Source organism: Scatophagus argus, chromosome 7, assembly GCF_020382885.2.
Source record: "Scatophagus argus isolate fScaArg1 chromosome 7, fScaArg1.pri, whole genome shotgun sequence".
Lineage (NCBI taxonomy): Eukaryota > Metazoa > Chordata > Actinopteri > Scatophagidae > Scatophagus > Scatophagus argus.
In genome coordinates, this window is record NC_058499.1 from 13316029 (window position 1) to 13339079 (window position 23051).

Here is a 23051-nt window from a genome sequence, read left to right on the forward strand (position 1 = left end):
CAGGCTTCACATCACTGCCTGCGTTTGCATGCCTGTGTGTGTGTCTGTGTTTGCATGTGTTTGAATGTCATGCATGAGGGCATGCAAAAAGATCAAGATACAGTAATTTAACTGCAGTCAGTGGATATTGTCACTGAGCCTGTTATTACTGGTAAAGCCACTCCGATTTATAGAGCTTTACCGTACAGAGCCTTTCCACTTAGCCTAATGCCTACCAAGAGGAATGAGACCAGATGGCTTTGTTACAGTACAGTGAGGGTGAAATATCCACAGAGTAAGACATAAGTGCCCACTACTTACATGTCTATTTTATCACATGGACCACACAGTAAATTAATGTGTAGCAAAGATATAAACTTTTGCCAAACTTATGACTGATATGCCACACATATTCATATTATTCTTTGGGTACACAAATGAAGTAGTACATTATTCCCTGTACAAATACAGAACTTAAAAGCTGTTTTTATACTTGGGCATATGCACACATGCAATACAAACAACCTCAAATACCTCACGGATCCTTGAGCGACATTCATGTTTGTTAATCATAAACTGTGTAAGAAACAAAGCAGGTGGAACGGAGGTGAGCTGGCCGGGGTAAACCCCTACAGGAAAGACGGGCAACATACCCGGGAAATAAAGTATCTGTCTTTTTGTCCGTCCGTCTGTCTGCTTGTTTGTGTGAATAAGCTGAATAAGCGGGATTTCTAACACAGAGAGCAGGAAGGCCCTTCCAACAACACCGTGAGCACAGGAAATCAAGGTCAGTGTGACAATTGTGTGTGAGTCAGAGAAAGACAGAGGAGGTTCTGTACTCACTTTACCCCCTGGTGCATCATAATCTCTCCCATTTTATCCTCGGTGGAAGAGAGGACAAAAAAAGCAAGCTCATATTGTTTTAATGTCCCTCATTGGGATAGAAAGGCTCCAGTTGCCGCACATTCAGTGCTCTTTGTGCTGATAAAACAACTCTTAGAGAACCACATGTAGCAGATGTTCTCGGTTTCCTTTTCAGTGTGTGTGTGTGTGTGTGTGTGTGTGTGCGTCCATGTGCTTGTGGAACACAGGCATAGTTAAAGATGTTAATCCTTTAAAAGCATCTGAAACGCTGTACTGCGTTAGTAAAGCTTAATACAAGTTGTAGTTTGGTTAACTCACTCTGCGTGTTGTTCCACCCTCCACCACCAGCACAGAAACCCCCCGCCCCATTATGAACAGTAGGACAAAAATAATGTTTTTTTTTTAAATATTAAAGTATGTAATTTTTTTAGTAGAACCCTGAAATAAAGTATGAACCTGAAAATGAGCATGATGTATTTAAATACATCTAATTTATAATTTAATGCAAAGCATGGGATAGTAGATATAATCTATACTGTGTATTTACGAGCCAGTAAAATAAAGGTCACATCTCTGAAACTTTAAAATTTATACTTTTTGGTGTGTCAAATTCTGTCATGTTTGAGGCTGTAGCTCATTAGCTCATGTTTTTAGCTCATGTTTTTGTGAGATGTTTTTATCACCCCACCCCCACCCCAAAATCCATTCTTTGTAATGTTATCAGACGGGGTTAGAAAACAAAAAGCAGAGAGACTGACTGCAGATGCAAAAGCTTTGTTTGATGCATGCCAGCGCTTTGTTACATACCCGCTCCTATAGGTCTGCTGGCATACAGGACTACGCTCAAACACACACTTACATTTGGCCATGCATGCGGACACACAGTGTACACACTCAATCACATTATTAGTCAGGCACTCAACTCCATCCTTTTACCAATTTGTAGCCCTTCACCCCTCCCAGGGCCTTGCCCCAAGACTCATCGCCAAGGTAACCGCCAGCACTCAGCTCCTCCCAGACATCTTGGCAAGGTGAGTGAACACACACACACTCACACACACACACACACATAGTAATAATACACACAGAATGTCCGCCCTTTCCTCTGGATCACTGTTTACAGACAGATAAAGTCCCCCTAATCACTCATAAACAGACAAGTTATGGAACAGAAATTCTTTCTCACTGACTTAGTGACACACTGAGGGCACAAATGTGTGAACCCAATCATTTCCTCTCACGCAAATATGTTCCTCTACACATAAAAATCAAAATTGTTTTTCCCAGAACAGAGGACAGCTCCAGCTAGAGCCTTTTTTTTTCCAGTTTCAAATCTGTGCCCAGCAGCTCCAATGTGGAAGAGCTGGACGTATAGAAGGGAGTGGGGATAAGAGGAAGAAGGTCCTGTTGTTTTCCATACCTGATAACCCTCCATCCTCTGTCTCCCTACTGTCTGACCTGTCAGATGCCGTTTCCTGGAATTCTGATTCCTGAGGGGAGTGTGTGGGAAGGGAACACAAAGGAATACTGTCAGTCACTGTAAGATCATCGCCGAATAACAAACACATTAATCTAATGAGCATGACCAGTCACACATCAATATGTACATGTCTGCATGAGGTCGAATAAGGTGTAATTACAATGTAATAGCAACGTCTAGTACAATTTAAAACTAAAAAGACAATCACATTTGGAGACAAACGCGATTGCACAACATTGTGAATTTTAATAATTCATAAAACTACAGATTACAGGGTTACCCATAGGCATAAAGTCATATCAAAACCTACTTTTACAACCAAATATTGAAACAAAATGACATCACACATCATGTCACTCATCATTGTAATGAATAATCAGGATGAGGCAATCTTTGTATATTTTCTCACACAACCACACAGCTCTTTCATTTTAAAACAGATACATTGTAATTTTTTTAATTTTTACATTTTTTCATATTTCTGACAGCTTTTCTATTTTGTGTTTATGGTTCTTGACTTTTGCAGTGCTTTTGCTTTTTTGAAACCTTTTTTTCAAAACATATTTTGTTTATTGTTATGCATCAAAAGACCAAGGCAAGTTGTTTGTATGAGAAAAACTAGATTCTGATTAATAATTAATTAATGCAAATACTGTCTTAATATTGCCATAAATGGTAAAAAAAAAAAAAAAAAACCTCTAACAACCAAATCAATGGAATTCATGGCTTATCACCCGTTTCTGTATGCCACACAACAAGAAATTACTGTCACATATGAGAACATGTACACATGCAGAAGAAGGCTTCAGCTGTGATGGCTGACAGTAATTGGTCTGTAGGGAAATGTTCTTTTGTTCAAACCAACCCCTTTGCTTACTTAATAATGGTAATCTTTTACTTCTCCGTGCAGCTTTGTGGACTTAGTGTGAGCGAGTGATACTGAACAATTTGTATTAATAGGTTATAAATGAGCATTATTTTATGAACCATGTAATTATTGTTATCGTGTGTGTATATGTATGAGTGAGTTCCTGTGTGTGTGTGTGTACACTGTGCTGACATATGACAGAAGTTTCTGTTCTTGATGAGGGAAATGTCCCGTAAACACGTCCGCCTTTGACCGATGGATTGGAGATAAATGCAACAACTGCATAGTCACACACTGATGTGGACACACACAGAAGATAACACAGAGCCAGGATAAAGCATTAGGACCCACAAGATCAAAGTTAAATCTCAATATCTCAGATAGACACTAATGATTAAGTTGAAGAATTACAAGTTGAAGATTACAATGAAGAATTACACACTGTGGAATGACACACAGGATTGGCATGTAATACTTCAAACGTCACCTTTATTTAATCATGCTCACACACTCATTCATTTCTCTTACTCAACATACTAGAGAGTCTTTTTCACAGCATTATGCCTGTCATTAATTGCCAGCATTTAGCCCCTTGAGCTCTGCGACAGAAAGGACATTAATTTACGCCTTGAGGGCAGGAATCACTGAGGCTTTGGCTGTGATTTGTGAGAGGTCATCTGATAAGGAGGTGGGCAGCACAATGGGCGATGCACGCGCTCAGATCATGCCTTCGCTCTAGTGGATCAATCAGCCATTTTTTTTTTATGCATTATCACTGAGTAATGATTACAGTTGGCCAAATATTTTAGACTTTCTGTGAATTTAAAATTCTCATACCAAGACTGTATCTGACTGCCACAGTAAATCAATCATGTGTTTAATACTTTGGCAGCACATGTCTCAACACACCATAATGAAACTGACAATCCTCTGGCCCAAAACAGTCAAATCCAACAGATGTCTAAACATCTGCCGATGAGATGATTCCCTTTTGGATGAGACAATCAACAGTGTAAACTCCAGGATTCCTATTAAAACCTGTCCCTCCCCCTTCTCATTCTTTAGTTTCCATTGCTGATCAGCATTATTGGTCAGAACCCGAGGACATAGTTTACATAATGTACTGTCCTTTTCTTGGAACAAGGAGGAAAATCTGGTGCAGAAAACCTGTGAGTTTCTGTCAAGGCTAAACAGCAACAATACTCACACAAATAGGCCTGTACCTGCGTGTGCGCAGACACACAAACACACACACGCACACATACGCGTGTGTTTAGATAGATCAAGATACACAGCTCATGTTGAACATGAGCTCAGGACACATTTCACTGACATCCTATCTACAGTCACAGAGCGCTCTGACCCCTAAGTGTGTGTGTGTGTGTGTGTTTGTCTGTGTGAGAGAGAGAGAGAGAGAGAATGTGTGTTTTGAGTTTCAGAGTGCAACATGTGATTGATGAAAAGTTCATCATTCAGATGAGAAATGAATGAATGGAATCCTGAGAGGGATCTCAGCATCTGCTGACACCCAGTTCTCAGTATGTGAATAACTTAATTTGGGTTTTGCATCCCCCTTGTGGTGATATAATGCATTACATTAAATACACAAATAACTGCAAAAGCAGTGAGGTAAAAAGTGTTTTCACACAATTAACAATTTAAATAAATTGTAAAAATAATAAATAATAATCCACAATTGCTGATTGATTACTATTAAATATATCAATGGAAAACCATTAGCTTCAGTACAAGGAGTATGTCAAATAAATAAATAACTTCCTCCATTACATGTAAAAGTCCTGAATTAAAGAATGTTAGCTTAAAAATATTAGTAGAAAATGTATTTAAAGCATTAAAGTAAAAGTACTCATCGTGAAGAATAGTCCCAGTGATCAGTTTTAGATCTCAATAACTAAAATTGGTGTTTTAATATGTATTTCAATGTGGTAGTTGTTCAAGGTTGTTCAGTTATTTCATAATCTGCTGCTGGTAGTTTACACTATGATAATGCATCATATGTTATAAGCTGGTCATGTGATTTATTAAATAAATGTTGTGGAGTAAGAATGCAACATTTCCCCAATACTCAAAGTAGAAATACCTCAGTTACTGCTAGCACTTAATTTAAATGCAATACTGTACAATAAATGTACTCAGTTACTCTCCACTTACTGACCTGATGCTTTCTTACCTCAGGCTGCCTGATAATAATGGACGGTCTTGGAATCTGAGGATATTTCATCTCCAGCTCCGGACTGCAGTCCAACTCCAGCTCATTACCCTCAGAGCTCTGGGAGAGGCTACGGAAGGATGGAGGGGATTCAAAGCAAGGGTCATCATCTGTGTCCTGCATGTGGCAGATGGAGGTTGAACTGGAACCATTTGCTTTTCTGTTTCCGGTGGAGTGGGTGGAGGTACAGCTGACAGTCCTCTGAGGCTGCTTGTGTTGCTGCTCCTGTAAGCTGCCTGGTAGGGCTTCTGGCTGGGATGTAACAGGGTCTGCTGCTGGAAGTCCATGGTTATTTTTGCTTTGTCTGGAGTTCTTTGCCTCTTGAGCAGGTGCTGGATCAGTGTTAACATCAGAGGGATTACCAAAACAGTGGCCCAGAGAGGAGCAAGGTAGTCCATGCATGCTGGGGGATTCAGATATGACCAAAAGAAACAGTAAAATAAATTCTAATTGCACTGACATCAGGTGGATGTGGGGTTGCCCAATTTGTGGAACAACATCAGACAGTCAGTTTAGCTTCTTGTGCATCACCAGATACTGGAATATAGTACAAACAATAACCAATAAGGAATATACATGACTTCCTTTAAGTAGTACCATATAAGAAAAGGCCAACCATTTCCACACTTGACAAGTGACGTATGAAATAAAACCATCTCTTCATCCAGGGAATACGTTCAGTTTGATCCATGGCAGCAGGTATCCTCAATAGTTGTCCTCGCTGTCTGCATGTCTTCTTGTTACATCATATCAGTGGATCTTCAGTTTATCCCAGACTTAACCTACACATTCTGGACTGTGTTGACCGTCTCTCAGTCAGTAGGTCAACCTTTCCTCACATCATTTATTCTCTTTTTCGTTCTCAGAAAATAGATTTCCAGCTGGGTTGCCTCTAAAGTAGGTTCAATCGGTCATTTACTGGTGAGGGTCCCTCCTTCTTCAGCCCATGAGCATGGCTTCTTGTTGGCCTTCCAGACAACCTATGCATGTCTAAGCGTCGCAGGGCTTTTTTGTGTGTGTGAGTTGCAGTGTGCTGGTGGTAGGTGTCTCATTACCAGGTAGTCCCTGGTCTGTTGTGAGCTTGGAGGCAGGGGCTGGGCCACAGGGACTCTGGTTACCATCTGATTCAGGATCAGTTACCAATATGCTTGCCCTACACTTCACCACTATTAATTAATGAACTCATCTGATCACAGAGCAGTGACCAAGAGTGTAAAGGTTATTGGAGTGTTACAGACGGCTGAATGAGAGTTCAAGTTACAGGCAAACGCCATAAGAGATAGGCCTCAGAGGAAGAGAAAGGAGGGAGAGAGAGAGACCCGAAGTCCCTCCTCCCAGGATGAGCCAGACAGGAGAAAGCTAGTGGATGACTGGCACTTAAATATTCATGCAGTCGCATAAAGAATCTTGCATCAATAGTTTATTCTGACTGGTGAACTGGTGAATATGTATTTTTCATAACACAATATGAAGCAGAGATCATATTATTGGTCATTTAACCAGTATAGCAGACACTATTTTGATGCCGATTTAAACTTTAGAGGCTAAAATGTTTGAAAATGCCATCATATATACCAGTGAAACACAGCTGATATTCTGGGAGTAGGTCAGGTAAAATAACCAATGAGGAAACTCTTATCTCCATTGCAAACACAGAGTTCATCATCTAACCTTCATCAGGGGTTAAATAGCTCGCCATGGATGACTAATATGTAGTACAACAGTGCAACTGATGACAGTCCCATATTTCAATGAAATTAAAGATGCTTTTCAATGCGTAGGGAATTTAAATACCATGAACAACTGGCCTTAAAGATGAATTACAGGTGTGCTTTTAGTCCAATTCTAAACCAGATCGCAAGTTCAAATGATTAGGCATCTTAATGATAATGCAGAGCTGACTAAGATTACAACAACATGCTATCGGCAGGATTTACTGCCAGGTTTTCTATAAAAAATCAGTACCTGAAAGGGAAAATTCTATAACATGAGCTGAAATATTAAGCAATAAGCATCCTTCCTGACATATCAACGAAGGGAAATCGTTCCAGGATCTGCTCAACGGGCAGCTGCTGTGAGAACACACTTTAATGCAGAATGTCATAAATTATCCAGTTGAACTCTGCAGGAAAGCAGGTAGTTGAGAGGGGTGGACTGATGCAAGACTGTTAGAAACTTACAAAGGCAGGATTTATTGTAAGGCTGTTGTGACTCCATGAGTGACAAAAAATGGCAAATGAGTGTAACCATCACATGTGAAAACTGGCTTCATCTCCACCTCCCTCGTGTAGACCTGGAAGATCCATTTCCAGTGTTTGAGCTTCCAAATTTAGTTTTGGGATATCTAGTTCTTTATAGGGAACTTTGTAGTCAAGATGGAGAACTTGAAATAGATTTCAAAATTAGGAACTGTTCTAAATTTCCTCTGTCATACACTGATGTTGTGACCACCAGGCATCTTCTCCTGAACAGTGATCTGTTCCAGGTGGCTGGGAAGTGTGTGATACACACTTTCATGCTCTGGTAAATGCAGTCTTGGAGTTGTGGATGTGCTGTTCAAGGACACACCAAAAGAGAACAATCACCTTACAATGTTACTGAGCAGAGACAGATTCATGTCTGTATGCATTGAAAAATGCATTTAATTAATATACTGGTGGACCTACTTTCAGGGTCTCTGTAGGCCCTTGGGTATTAACAAAACATATTCTTCCAAGCATTTATTTAGTTAAGACTATAACATGCTTTATAGACCTAATTCCTTCCACATTATAGCCCCTTGCGTAAACAAAGCCAACAATTTGCATTTTTCCTCTGTCTCTCATCACAGTATAACAAACAAAACAGAGCTGTCTGTCTCTCCGTCCATCTCTCCAACATGCTTGTGTTGCGAGTGTAACACACCCTGACAAATTGAACCAGCGTGTGATTATAAAATATGCACGAGCTCTTTTGTCTCATGACGTAAACGGAGATACAGTTTCCACTTGCTATTTGGAAACTTATAGGGACCACAATAGTTATGAGAGTATTTCATAAAAAGCACGTGACAGCTTTCTGTAATGCAACATAACACAGCTACATTTTCTGATGCTGATACTTAAAGGTAATTTACATAGTGAAGGCAGAACAACAGCATCCCGGTGGGAATGACTGAACTGCTAATGGTCATATTTTAGAGGAACTGTGGGTTGTGCTAAAACAGCAAGACGTTTTTACCCATCTCAACAGGATTTAATGGGATTTCCTTTAGGAAACAGAACAATGGTGTCGCATAATCACTACTGAAGAACCCCACTGCAAAAAACAGACTGTTAGATGTTAGGATACACCTTTTTTAGATATAGATAAACAGATATAGATATTGATAACTAATAGGGTTTTTGGGAAGACAACAAAGCAGAGTAAACACAATTTAAGAACTATTTTGCATTCACTGTCACTCACTGTAATTGGTACAGCAAGTTTGGTTGTAATAACTGTAAGTAGAGAAACCTAATTCTTGCGTGTAAATCTTATTTAATGCTGTCTGTATGATGGGGCTATGGTTTGCTCTTCTCTGTAACAGGCCGCAGCACCAGGTCGTGAACTTTGCAGCGGACCAAAGCCTTCTCACTAATCCAGACCTTCTTAGTTACCAGACATTTTTGTCTTTTGGCACAAAATACAAAATCCCAACAGTTTATTCTCATTATAGGCAGATAAGCAGCACTAGGTGATCCATCTTACCGTAATGCAGAGCTTTGCTTCCCCCTGGCGGTCAGTGATAATGACTACAATTTCTAGGATTTGAGAACAATGTACTGCGCCTAACAGAGGCTGTTTTCAAGATGAGAGCAAAATGCAGCATGTCAACCCTCTCATCCTAAACAAATCTGCAACAATGCGACTGTAAACTCTCCTTTAGCACGTCGTTTTATAATATTTCAGGTAAACTTAATAACATTATTTACAAATTAGATAATATTTTTTTTATTGTGTTGTCACGATATCTTGAAGATAACAAAACACATTTTTTTTCCTGAGCGACGTCATAGGAGCGTCAGAGCCGGCGGTTAAAGGCGCACACTCACAGGCAGCTGCGTCAAGTCAACGGAAAATGCCAGCTGTATTACTATTTTGCCTCAAAATTAAAGCAACAAAATGGTTCATCTTAAAAAATAAATTGAGGCTTTGTTACACAAAATAAATACCGGGGTACGTAGAAACTAAACTGTCCAACTGAAGTGTAGGAACAATCGAGTAAAAAATAAAAATATTCCGTTATTAGTGCGTCGCGAGTTTTACTTTGAAAATCTTACGCGGATGTAGTCTCTCACTGCGCCCAACTTGTTTGCGCCCCGGAGCGCACAGTGTGAGGATAATCGCAGGTGGTAAGGGTTACAATCTGCCGACAAGAGGCGACGGGAGCAGGTGTCCGAGCTAGCGTCGATCTGCCTCAGGTTTATGATATTTCTGCTGGATCGAGGCTGTTGTTGTTGTTATTTTATCCCCCCCGTCCGATGATCCACTATGCGGTCCTCGGCTTGGTTCGTCGCCAGTTTCGCTCTCATCCTCTGCACGCTCCGGCTGATTGACGGGGCCAAAGGACAGCGGCAGTGTAGCGAGGTGAGAGATGCCACAGTCGATCAATAAGGGCTCCGTCTGTTTCACTGCCTCCTCAGTTGTATTGTTGGAGCTTTTTTATTTTTTTTTTCTCTACGGACAAAGACAAATAGATGAAAACGCACTGGCTGAGCTGCTGTGTTTGCTGACAGTGAACAGATAATCCAGTAATCAAATACGATTAAAAATTGATGACACATTTCCGGGGTGATTTTGGTACGATATTTAAAATAATTTCCTCGCCAGTCGTCATTTGCAGGAGGTGGGAAGATTAAAAAATGCAGCTTAACTCGTTTTATTTTCTCTTTGGAAACAGATCAAGTTTGAACAGCATGGAAGAGCATGAATCTCGGATGAGGTCTGGTGTATGTTGAACTTCGCCACTCAGTGCTGTTGAGGCTGTTATCAGTTTCCTGCATGTTCTGGCCTTTCCTTCCCTCTGGTCTGGCTCAGCTCAACACCTCCTCTGTCCTGACTGGCAGCACAGTCACACGCATGCACACCCAAGATAGAGGAGCGACATTCTTCAAAGTTATTGTCTCGATCTCTGCTTTCGCACTGGCAGAGAGCTTTGTAGGGCCTGTGCTGCTATGCTTTAGCTCTATTCTGGGATGACAGGATGAAACATCAGAGCTCTTATCTCGGTTTCAGTCTCAGAAATTGCATCCAGAAGCACAGGCTGTCATACTGACTTAGTATTGAAAAGATTCATTCCTGTGATTGACCACAGCTCTTGTGTTTTGTGCAGCTTTTAATGTTAAAACATTCATGTTTGGTCAGCAGTTATTCCTGATGTGGCCTCTTCCCTCTCGTCCTTTATCATCAGTGTGACCGAGACCCACAGACCAACAGCAGTGGAAATCATTCTTCACATAACAGCCTGCATGCGCTGTGGTGTCAAGATCTGGTTTGGCTCAAGGAGCAACATTATGTAAACTCTCAGAAATTAGGCCACCCTCCTCTGTAGACAGAGAGATGCTGAGAAGCTCTGTGAAGGCGAGAACACCAAGCTAATGGTTTTCACTCCAGACCACAGATTAAAACTGTAACGTGAACCTAAGTGCTCATCCTGTGAAAAGCTGCTGGTGAAATGCCTCTGCCTGTTTTACCAGCAGCCCACCGCTGCCATCACCCCTGTTCCCATCGCTATGGAGATGGTATGTTGTGTATCCAGGGCACAAGAGTGGCTGTGGCTCGAGAGAGATAACTCCGTAACAGGCTGTCATGTTTTGTAAGCCTGAGCAGCTGGATATGGAAGTCAATTTCGTTGTTGGTTTGCTAATGCGGTAGCGCCGTCCTCTGATTTGCAAAACCTTCTCACCCAAAACAAGATGACTCAGGGCTCTGATTTGGGTGGAGGCCTTTTGTGGTGATGTTTACTGAGCTGCCTCTAGCCTACATTTGCTCATTGTTTGGGTTCAAAACTGTCATTTTGACTGATTTCTTGTGTGGATGTTTTGTGGTTGCTTGTAATTGGCAGATGGACTACTACTATGAGTACACAGAGTGTGACAGCACAGGATCTCGGTGGAGAGTGGCCATCCCACAGAGCCCTGGGGCCTGCACTGGACTACCGGAGCCAGTTCGTGGCACCGAGTGCAGTAAGTATATGTGTGAGAGAGTGAAAGTTGATGTGTGTATCTCACCTTGTTATCAATAGCCTGGAATTTCTACCACTACAGCCTAAGTGACCCCGTTTGGATTCCAGCCAACCACAGAGCAAAGCCACAGGGCCGTAATCTCAGGGCGAAACACTGTCGCATAATTGCTCTCTGCTGGTTTACTTCACAAACCACATCATTGATGGGCCATGCTGTCACTCATAATAACTGTATGTGTCTTGTATGCGGCTCAGTAATTGGTGTTTCACGCCAACATCTGTCATCATAAGGAAATCTGTCCAAGCAGAGTTTTGTGGTATGAACTATTGGACTAAAAAAGACAATACTTTTGCAGAGTTGGTGCTTTTGAATCTGCAGAGTTCTTCAGAGCTCCATTCAGCTGATTTTTACATTACTTAGCAGTGCTGATGTTCAGTCACGGAAACAAATCTACTAGGTAAAAGGTGAGTCACAGGGAGTGTTAAGCTCTTCTCTCTGTTGGGAGGAAGTACTCACAGAGCTTATCTCTGCTTTATCACGACGGAGTCAGGAAGACAGACTTTAATTGTGTAAAAGTGCCCAAATTGGGTTGTCATACGAGTTTGTTCTTTGTTAGACATCCCTGGAACAGGTTTGCCCTGTGCTGCTGCAGTGCTGCTTCACTAAGGGCTGAACTGAGTGATCACTGGTGAGATGTGTGTGAAACATGACTATGCAGCCTCACTCACAGTGTAGGGTGCATGATAGCAGCCAGGTATTGTTATTTAACATGAACGTTTTACATATGTATAAACTGCATAAAATAGAAACTATTATCATTATTTAATGGATAATATATAATAGTAGTTCTTCTGATGAATGTTAGCTGTTTGCTTTTTCATGTTGCATACCTCTGTAGGGGAAAGCACCTTTTGTCCTTCTTGTTTTCTATTTCCTTCTCTCTGTTGTGAAAAGAAAAACAAACTCACTGACAGAATACAAAACTTACTTACCTGTGTTGACGCTTGCCATTACACTATAATAAAAATGTAAGAACCCCTGTTAATAAAGTTAACTGGCAGCAATTGATTATAGCTTGTCAACACGAAAAAGTTATTAGCAGAGCAAACTATCCTTAAATTAATCACACCTACAAGCACTTCCTGTTGTGCATGTTAACACACAAAACTTACCCCCAGATAGAATGCACTACACAAACATGCATATCCAAACACATTTTGCACTGGTTCCTTTGAGGCATAAAATAGCATTTGACCAGATCAGGTATTAGGAAAAGCTGACACTGTCAAAACATTGGCAAGCGCAGAAGACACCATGGCTCAGTGGGGCAAAATAAAGCCCAGAGACAGACACAGTGTGTAAAAGGATGGAAGGATTACGTTTCCTCATCACTGGGGTTACATTATGCTAAATACAGCAGCGATTTGCATTTTCCATTTTACTGTCATCTTCAGTCTGTGTCACTCTTCTTCCCATTTCTCTCCCCCCCCCCCCCCCCCCCCCCCACTGTGCCCTCCAGCTTTCTCATGCGAGGCTGGAGAGTTCCTGGAGATGTCGGCTCAGGAGTGTACCCAGTGTGCAGCAGGAAGCTACTCCCTCGGCAGTGGCGTTCGCTTTGACCAGTGGGATTCCATGCCTGCTGGATTCAGTAGCCTGGCAACCTCGCTGGAGAACAGTCCCCACGGAGATGACAGGCTCACCTGCAACAGGTCTGTGAACGTGACGCAAGGAAAACTGAAAGCCAGATTTGAAGTGTAAAATTCATTTTGTATCCTTTTCCTTGCAGCTCTTCCTGGGTGCCTCAAGGAAACTATCTGGAGTCCAACAGGGATGAATGTACGGTCTCTCTCATCTATGCTGTCCATCTGAAGAAACAGGGCTCTGTCATCTTCGAGTACCAGTATCCAGACAACAACCTGCTGTTTGAGTTCTTTGTGAGCTTCAAATATTCATTAGCTTTTGTCCTTTCACCTCTGTCTATCGACCTGTCTATTTATTTCTATTTTTTTTATATTTATTGAACACTGGGGAGAGTACTCCAGTGCTTCTTTTGTAGAATCTGAAGCAATTCACTGATCATAAATGCTCTAAAAACATAACAGACACAATGCCTGCATGCGTCCTAATGCTAATAATCCTAACAGACAACATAGTTTTATGTTTGTCTTACAACAGATGCTATATATAAATGAAGAGGTAACACATTTTAGGCAGTTCCTCTGTGAGACTTTTTTGTATTTAAGATTCTGTTAATAGGCCTTTTTCAAAGCAGGCGCACACTGACATGCCACACGAGGAAAAGCAATAACATTACAAACTCTGCATTTCATTTAGGTGACATGACTCTGTGGAACAGTTGCATTGAACAGAGCCATAATTAACATTATTAGTTGCACCTGTGCTTTTGCCAAATCAAATGATTTAATTAGTGTTGAATTGAAGGCGAGTGTGCTAAAAAGATTAAGATTTAAAATAAAGCCAAATGTTGGTAAACTCAGGTCATTTTAGATTTTTATCACATTCATTTTCATTATGTTTAATTCAGCTGCCCCCACAAACAAACATCCAGATTCTGTCTAAAAAAATCACTGCAGTATTTTGTTCTGTCGATTATAAACCACAATAATTATATAATTCTAAAACATTAGGCTACCTACTAAAAAGAGGTGAGAGTTAACACTTATAATTTGTGTGTTTTCTAGATCCAGAATGACCAGTGCCAGGAGATGGATCAGTCTGCTGAAACGAAGTGGCTCAAGCTTAGTAATCAGGGCGAATGGGCAACTCATACGGTCAGTGTTTCATGCCCTGAGATGAAGAGTAGCTGCTGAAGAAAGATCTTTTGCAGCTGGCCTTGGTCTTATAAAATAAATGTGCTGAACTCGGGCTGGGCAGCATAAAATGGGTGGATACACACAGAGGGTGGCTTGCATCAGTTTGTTTTTGTCTCCAGTATTTTTCCAGGCACACCGCAAAATCCTATATAGTTGTAATGAGGGAGGAGTGCTAATATAGTAGAGTATCTTCTAAAGAGCATAAAATATGTATTTTAAAGTGGTGCTGGTTTCAGCCATCTGCATTGAGTTTGATGGGTCCAAAACAATGTTTCTAGAGTGTAAGATTAATCAACGGAAGTTTAGTTATTCAGTCTGCAGAGTAGCTGACATGCTGTCTACATCACACAAATTAATGTTGATGGTTAAGTTTGATTATCCCAATGATGCACCTTGAATTAATAAATGAAAACTTTTGAAGTGGAACATATTAATTCAGTCACTCACACAATGCTCAGTTTTCACATTCTTCCATGCATTAAATCAGCGTGCATATAAAGTTATTGCTTAAGATGTATGTGACTTTCATTTCACATTTTTCAGGGTTTATGCTTCTTTTCCATTTTAATGAAATGGCCTTTTGCAGGCATGGCTCAGTGCTTGTATTTTGGACTCATCTCTTAAAGTAATTTAAAGATGCCATATCTCATTAATTGAAGCTACATAAAGCAAACCCAGACTTTTTTTTTCTCTTAAGCTGTGTCATGAACAGGGCGAGCGTAGTAGTTGAGTGATAACACATGAAATTGTGTGTATTCTAGGTGAGCCTGAAGTCTGGCACCAACATCCTATACTGGAGGACAGGTGGAGTCCTGATGGGGACCAAAGTGGTGAAGCCTGTTCTGCTGAAAAACATTCAAATAGAAGGTCGGGAACAACTTTCTGTCTCTTTTTTTCAGTCCTTCTGTAGTTACGCTACACACAAATGACACGCAAATTAAATATTCAGTTTCCTTTTTTGTTTGTGTCATTACCTTCCACCAGGAGTTGCTTACACATCAGAGTGTTTCCCATGTAAGCCGGGGACATTCAGCCACGTTCCAGGCTCCTCCACGTGTGCTCCCTGTCCTCGAGACACCTACTCCGGCCACGGGGCCAGCTCCTGCACCCCCTGCAACACCACCACTCAGTATGCAGGTACGAGCACACGGACACACAGAAAAAGATGTGCACGTATGTAGCATTGGTATGCTGACTCTCTGGAACGACATGATGAAACTGCAGTGCAGCACTCAGTGTTGCTTAATTGTTGTTATCAGTGCTGCACACAGAATCACACGGCACAGTCGAAGGATAGAAAGAGAGCTTGTCCTATTTTCAGCCGCATTAGTCAAACTTGAGAAGAAGAAACATGCTGGTTTGTTCAGTGTGGCTTGAGGCTTGTGTAAAAGAGGAGCAGATTTTTGCAGACAAAAATGTAGCAAGTTCTCTGCTGCTTTAGTATTTTCGTTATCCAAATTTTACAGATTTATTGTTTAATATGTTTTTTCAGAGGATAAAAGTAATATGCTCCATCATCTATTTTAGTATTTTTCTCAACAAAGATTAACCTGAATACATTTCCACATGAAAACTGGTCAGTGTACTACTGAATTACTAAAAATCTGTCTGAATGACCTGACAGCCTTTGTCTATTTGTGATATTTTAATGAAATTAAATAGCCTAATGAAGTGGTTTTTTTCCTCTGTAATTTACTTTCGATGCTGTGAGTGCATGTCCTGTTTAGTAAAGTCCCAGAGAAGTGACTGTGAGAAGGCTATTCAGAACATAGTACATATTTAATTCAGTACACTGCTTCATGCATATTGAATAACCCCTGTGTTTACTGCCATGTTTTAAGCAAGTCTCCAAAATGGCCCTATTTATGATCACATTGTTCTGTTTAATATTCTATGATTTCCCATTCTTTCACTTGCATTCTTGTGTTTTAATAACTTAGCTTGATGTCCTTAATGTGTAATGCTTAGCAAAAGGGTGTTATTCATTGGCGTATTTGTATTTGTGGGGTTTTGGGTATTTTCTGAAATTTATTCTGCAGTTGGGTTTTTAAAATGACAGTTGTATTTTGTATTATTGTGGCTAATGTACGTTTTGCCATATCATAACACTTGTTTCCAAGCTGAGGGATCTGCTGTGTGTAAGGACAGACCTCCGTGTTCCAGGAAGGACTATTTCCAGATCCACACAGCATGTGACCATGAGGGCAAGGTGACAGAAGCCTCTAGATTTAAACACCCTGAAAAGACACATTCCCACCCACCCATTCATAGTTTCTGTCCTGTTCCATCACCTTCTGTCTCTTTGTAATTTCAGACACGGGTCATGTATAAATGGATTGAACCTAAGATCTGCCTGGAGGGTGTGGCTGGAGCTGAGACGTTGCCTCCAAGTGGGGATCGAGAGCCCTGCCCGCCCTGTAACCCTGGTTTCTATAACAATGACACAGCCACCTGCTCACCATGCCCACCCGGAACTTATTCTGATGGAATAAAACGTACTTAGAGCTCTGCTGATTTGTGGTGTATTCCTCACTGCCATTTTTCTTCATTTACTTTTTGTTTTCTACTTTGTGGTTTCCTTACGATGTGTTTTAATATGCTTTTCTTGCAGCATGTAAGCAGTGTCCTGCAGGCACTGAGCCCACCTTGGGTTATGAGTATAAATGGTGGAATGTTCTTCCTTCAAACATGAAGACCTCCTGTTTCAATGTGGGAAACTCCAAATGTGACAGTATGAATGGTGGGTGTTTGCATATATCTCTGTGGCCAGTAGTAGTTCTCTTATCTAGGTCTCTCATACAGGGGAAGTATGCTTCTCTTAAGGATCAACATTCTCAGAAATAAGCTTATTCGCTTTCTCGCCTAAAGTAAAATGAGAAGATCGATATGACTCTCGTGTTTGTACAGTGAATATAAAGCTTAAGCCACAAAATGGTTAGCTTAGCTTAACACACTGACTAGAAGGAGGATAAAACAGGTACCCAGTCAGCCAAGACCTCTAAAGCACACTTATTAACATGTTGTAGTGCATCTCGGACTGGGCGTTGTGTTGATCACATTTGCGTTTATTTAATTTTTGCACAGCACCCTATCTTTTTTTGGAATCAGTGCTGTAGATTAACCAGAGTTAATCCAGTCAATATTACTCGAATGTATATATTTCTTGAAATAGTAGAGTAATATGTATTTGTCCCAACCTTTAGGCTGGGAAGTGGCTGGTGATCATATCCAGAGTGGAGCAGGAAGCTCAGACAATGACTACCTCATCCTCAACATCCATGTTCCTGGCTTCAAGTAAGTACAGCCATGTTGTGTTTTTCAGTCTCCATCTCTGTTGTCACGGTTTCTTTTTGCCATGACTAATTCCACTCTGCTCTGTCTGCATCTGCCATCAGGCTCCCTACGTCTGTGTCAAGCCATTCTGGGACAGAGTTTGGTCGCATCACATTTGAATTTGAAACCTTGTGCACAGCTGACTGCGAGCTCTACTTCATGATGGTGAGAACAGTTCCTGACAAATGTTTGCTGCTACATGTAGCATTATTATTAAAGAGGCAAGGTGAATGAAGTGAATATTTTGTTAGGATGTGAACAGGAAGAGTACTACGGTGGTGGAGTCATGGGAGAGAACGAAAACAAGACAGTCCTACACACACGTTATGACAAAGAATGCCTCGGTTTCCTACACATGGGCTTTCCAGAGGACTAATCAACCTTCGGATGTAAGTATGACTTAACTACTTTCACGTTAAGCATTTGGGAAAATGTTTGTTTTTGTACCTATTAGCAGCACACTCATTGAATTGAGCCATGATTTACTCTGAACCCGTTTGTTCCTACCTACCAGGTACGTAAGAGGGTCAGTGACGTGGCCCGAATCTACTCCATCTTAGTGAGTAACGCTGTTGATGGGGTGTCCTCTGGGTGCCGGGCTTGTGCCCTCAGTACCCAACTCTCCAGCTCTACATGTGTGCCGTGCCCAGCTGGACATTACATAGACACCCACACCAGCCAGTGCACAGAGTGTCCACCTAACACGTACCTCGTCTCTCACGCCACGCCGGGCCCAGACGCCTGCAAACCCTGTGGACCAGCCAGCATGAGCGACAAGGTTTGTTTTTCTGAAACTTATTTTGTATTACCTGTATGATGCGACAGTGTACCAGTTTTTGTGTGTGAGTGTATTATTTTTTTACTTCTCCAGGATCACAGTTTTTGCTTCAGTGACTGCCACTTCGCCCACACAGAGGGCAACGTCTCTCTGACTTTTGACTTCAGCCTCCTTGGGTCTGTGGGATTGCTGATGAATGGTCCAAGCTTTACCTCCAAAGGAACCAAGTACTTCCACCAGTTCAATGTCAGCCTGTGTGGAGGACAGGTGTGAAGAGATGAAAACACACACACACAGGCAAAAAGTCTCTTTAAAAGTTTATGTGTCTGAATTCAATGTCCTTGCTATTCGCTCTTTTTCTTCATTTAATGGTCAGATGGCAGTATGCACAGACAATGTAACGGACCTATCCATCACTGACTCCCAGAGAGAGAAAGGAGAAGGAACCAGTGCTGTCAAGACCTTCATCTGTCAGTCAACAATAATCCCAGCCAGTGGACGAGGTTTTCACACAGCACTTTCCTCGCAGTCCATTAACCTGGCTGACACATTCCTTGGTTCGTGAACGTAAGATGCATACTGTGGTGGTATAGAGAGCTGCATTTAGTATGTTGTGCACTGCTGTCATTTCTTTCAGAATGGAGAGCGAAGATATGCTGACATTAAGTGGTCTTGTCATGTTTGTCTTTTTCACGTTTCAGAAGAGAGAAAATCAAAGACATGTTAAATCAGTCTTTCTTCATTTGTGGTTAACAGGCGTGACAGTAGATAATACACTTGATGGAATAAGGGCAAGACCAGAGCTGTACCCCCAGACCTCCAAGAAAGTTCCTGATGTCAACTTCTACTACAGGTACCTCTGTTATTTCTAATGTTTTTTTTTTTTTAAATTGTCATAACATGTAGTGTTCTAAGATTCTGTGTTGCTTTCTGTGTTGGTAAGGTCCTTGGAGGCAACCTCATCTTGTGATTCTGGTCGGAGTGCAGTGGTGACTCTTCGCTGTAACCCAGAGACAAGCACTAAAGGAGATCTCTCAGTTCCCAGGTACTACAATCTCTGTCACTTTTTCTCTGGTTGTCTGCCTTAAATCCCATGTAACCTTTCATCTATGCTGTGATGTATAGTCTCGGTGACAGCTTGTGTTTGCCTATCACAGTCAGTGCCCTGCAGGAACATGTGATGGCTGCACCTTTCATTTCTTATGGGAGAGCTCAGGAGCTTGTCCTACATGCACAGAGAGAGATTACCATCAGATAGAGGGGGCTTGCAAGGGAGGACAGCAGGTGAGTGTGCACGCACAGATATTCAGTAAGTACCAGGACACATCAGATTTGAAATGAAATGGTTTGCCGACTGTCAGCTTTAATCTGAGGGTGTTTACACCCACATCCCATGGACTGTGTAGACATTATAGCCCCCAAGGATGCAAATGGCTTTAAAGCTGAGAGTCAGCTCTTTAACAGTCTTTGTTTCACTTGAAATGCAGAGTGAAGCCAATAGCATTAAAATCACTCCACTGTCCACATGCTTACAAAGTGCAGCTTTCATGGTGTGTTCTGGCTTTGTCACATTCTTATATAATGTTGCATATGTGTGTGTTCATCCTCAGGAGCTGCTATATGTGTGGACTGAGCCAAAGCTGTGTATCGGAGGCGTGACCTTGCCTGAAAAGAAAACACTGCCATGTGAGGGCGTGGAGTTCTGGGTACGGCTCGGTGCAGGGCTGGGAGCTTTCACTGCAGTGCTGCTTGTCTCTCTCACCTGCTACTTCTGGAAGAAGAACAAAAGGTATACATCCCTCATTTCTTTCTGCATACTTTTTTCCCCTCTCCATCTCCTTCCTTATTTCTTAGCTGTTTTTTTTCCTTCACCTCTCCTTTGCGTCATTCCTCTATGGCCTCTTCATCCTTCCTTGTCTTTTTTTCTTCTTTTCCTCTCTTCTTCCTCTTTCCTTTCAGTTCCACTTTTCTTTCCTCCTTGCTCCCTTGTCTTCCTCATCACCCTTCAGTCCCTATTTTTGTGTTCCTGCTCCTGTGTTTCTCTTTTCTTCTCTATTTCCTATCACTTTCTGTTTTTTTCTTTCCTTTCCTTTTTTCATTTTCCTTCTCTAACCAGCGTTCTATTCTTTCCTACTTTTTATCTCTTCCTCAACCTGAAACTCCAGTTGTTTAATCCGTTTCCTCCTGCCATTCTTTCTGTGTTACAGCACAGTTTTTGTCAATATTCTTGTGGACAACATCATTCCTCTTCTGTTTTTTTTTATTCTTACAGTATTGATTCTTTCTCTTGTCTCTTTGCTAGGTTGGAGTACAAGTACTCCCGCTTGGTGATGTCTGCCAATAAGGAGTGTGAGATGCCAGGAGCTGACAGCTGCGCTGTGATGGAGGGAGAGAACGAGGGAGACATGGAGGATGAAGTTGTATACACAAAACCTTCTCTACTTGGCAAACTCAAAGCCATAGCATCCAAAGTGAGTCACAGCACAATTTCACTTTTACAGTAAGAAAATCTAAAAAATGGTAAAAGGCTGTTGCAAAATGAATGTGTTTGATTTTGATTTCAGGGAAATGGAGAGAACTTTGAACATGTACAGCTGAACTCATCTCACTCGAAAGCGTTGGTATGGAGCTAGAGAGGTGGTGAAGTGAGTGGGAGTGAGGTGGGCGGGGGGTGAAGATTGGACCCTCAAGAGACTTTCCACTGAACGACCCCTTTAACCAACCACCCCCTTTATGAGCTTTGGTACCTGGTATGCCAACTGTGTGCACATACACACATAAACACACACATCATGCACCTAGGGCCAGGTTCAGGGAAGTCCCACGAACACGGTGGCCTTAAAGCTTGGTACGACAGAGCCGTCCAACCCGAAGCATAGTACTGTGCAGGTGTGAGTGATAGACACTTCCTGGCTGTTAGAGGAGCTCAGGGTAAGACATGGACCTGTTTGATTGATGTTCTGTTTTTGTTTATATTATTATTGTCAGTCTGTGTGGCGTCTTAATATTTCTTTAGGCAGCCAGCAGTGTAATTTGCCATCAGAATCACTGTGGCGAGTGTGTGTCTCCACAGACTGGTATATCCTACAAAGCTTCTATCTCATCTGTTTGTTCTGTTGCTTTGTTGAAATTATTGAAGTGAGAAGAAGTGTTCTGCTGACAAATTGAAATTGAAGTTGTCACATGAGAAGAAGTGGGGTTGTGGTGTTGACTGGCCATGTATGTCAAATAAATTATTATGTATTTATGTACAAGTGGACCCAGACTGATTCATTTCCTTTGTCTGCTGATTCTTTTGAGAAATCCACTGACAAGCTTGGAGGTCTAAATGTGGCAAAATATATTTCAAGAAATATAAATAATAAATATAAATTTGCTCTATCATTCAGACCCATTCATCAGTCCTGAAAATGCAAATGACTAAGCGCACTTTTGCTCCACTAATCAAAGTTAAATTGTTACATAAAGGGCCAATATTTTACAACATATTAGACTTGAATAAAGTGAATAAGATTTTTATCAGTAAGATAATTTCCCATAAGTACAATATTTCTTGTAGTGACAAATATTCACTTACAGTAGCAGAGATTAAATTTTACTTTGATCACAAACATTTTCAATCTTGAGTTCTCTTTAAGGAAAGGGGTCAAGGTCTTCCTGTGGTCTGTCCTGTGGACATGATTATGCTGACCCAGCAGTCCAGCGTCATATTTGAGTTATTGATTTTTCCAGAATGTGAATGGTAGGTCACTTAAAACCACTTAGGTGAAGGATGTTAAAATAAGAAAATGGGGGGAAAAATATCACAATACTAATATTAATTTGGTGGGACATCATAGTGAGACCCTCTGAGACCTCGTAGTGCTCAGTATTTTACTTGCCTTCAGTGGGCTCTCCAGAAGAGAACAGTGTAAAACAGAGATACTGCGAAAAAACTTTTTAAATTTTTCAATTTCATCTTAGATTTTAATCACTTATTTTTGTTTTTGTGCTTTTACTTTTGATTCTTCAAGCACATATTTCTGGCAGAACACTTACTTCAGTAGAATTTGATTGCAGGATACTTTTATACAGGTATTTTTTTTGTATTAATATTAAGATCTGAGAACTTCTTACACCACTGCTAGCCAGTTTAACACACCTGTTGCAGTGATGGAATTTCCTGGCTGTTTATCTTGTGCAAGAAGATTATTTATGTAATGACCTGTACCTACCACAAGAGGGCAATCATTGCTCGGCTACTAATAGAAGAGTTAAGCATCAACCTGTAGGCAGAGTGATTTAGCTTGAAATAAGAGACAGGAACATGTAGTACCTGCAGTATCTGCAATGTTTTCATGAACTGAATCAACAAGCTGACATCTACTTTTTGCAAAGAACTCACTCTAACACAGTGTGTCAGACTGCATTCCTTGTGTAATACAAAAAACTGTTGCCAGATGCTGCCCTAAATGTTCCCTTTTTTCTTTCACCATGTTT

The 23051-nt window shown here is 41.2% G+C and overlaps 1 protein-coding gene and 1 long non-coding RNA gene across 2 annotated transcripts; both read left to right on the forward strand.

Moving 5' to 3' along the window:
* Positions 1 to 555: 555 nt before the first annotated feature.
* LOC124061322 lies at positions 556 to 8263 on the forward strand. The gene is made up of 4 exons (XR_006843730.1): positions 556 to 766; positions 1790 to 1874; positions 2309 to 2382; positions 5388 to 8263. It is a non-coding gene; the product is annotated as an uncharacterized LOC124061322 (long non-coding RNA).
* Positions 8264 to 9636: 1373 nt separating this feature from the next.
* On the forward strand, positions 9637 to 21823 carry elapor2a (endosome-lysosome associated apoptosis and autophagy regulator family member 2a). Its single transcript, XM_046392985.1, has 22 exons — positions 9637 to 10029; positions 11507 to 11627; positions 13147 to 13336; positions 13414 to 13561; positions 14330 to 14419; positions 15223 to 15328; positions 15446 to 15598; positions 16582 to 16670; positions 16776 to 16956; positions 17073 to 17201; positions 17665 to 17755; positions 17857 to 17959; positions 18046 to 18183; positions 18309 to 18572; positions 18666 to 18839; positions 18949 to 19129; positions 19329 to 19425; positions 19516 to 19617; positions 19730 to 19856; positions 20183 to 20361; positions 20875 to 21043; positions 21137 to 21823. The coding sequence occupies exons 1-22, from the start codon at positions 9934 to 9936 to the stop codon at positions 21203 to 21205; spliced, it is 2997 nt and encodes a 998-aa protein (XP_046248941.1). The 5' UTR covers positions 9637 to 9933; the 3' UTR covers positions 21206 to 21823.
* The last annotated feature ends 1228 nt before the right edge of the window (positions 21824 to 23051 follow it).

Excerpts from the sequence above, each read along its gene's own strand:
- elapor2a (XM_046392985.1), top strand. The coding sequence starts at position 9,934 with ATGCGGTCCTCGGCTTGGTTCGTCGCCAGTTTCGCTCTCATCCTCTGC. Across the intron at positions 16,671-16,775 it reads CATGTGACCATGAGGGCAAG|ACACGGGTCATGTATAAATG; the intron begins GTGACAGAAGCC and ends TTGTAATTTCAG. Across the intron at positions 17,960-18,045 it reads GCGAGCTCTACTTCATGATG|GATGTGAACAGGAAGAGTAC; the intron begins GTGAGAACAGTT and ends ATATTTTGTTAG.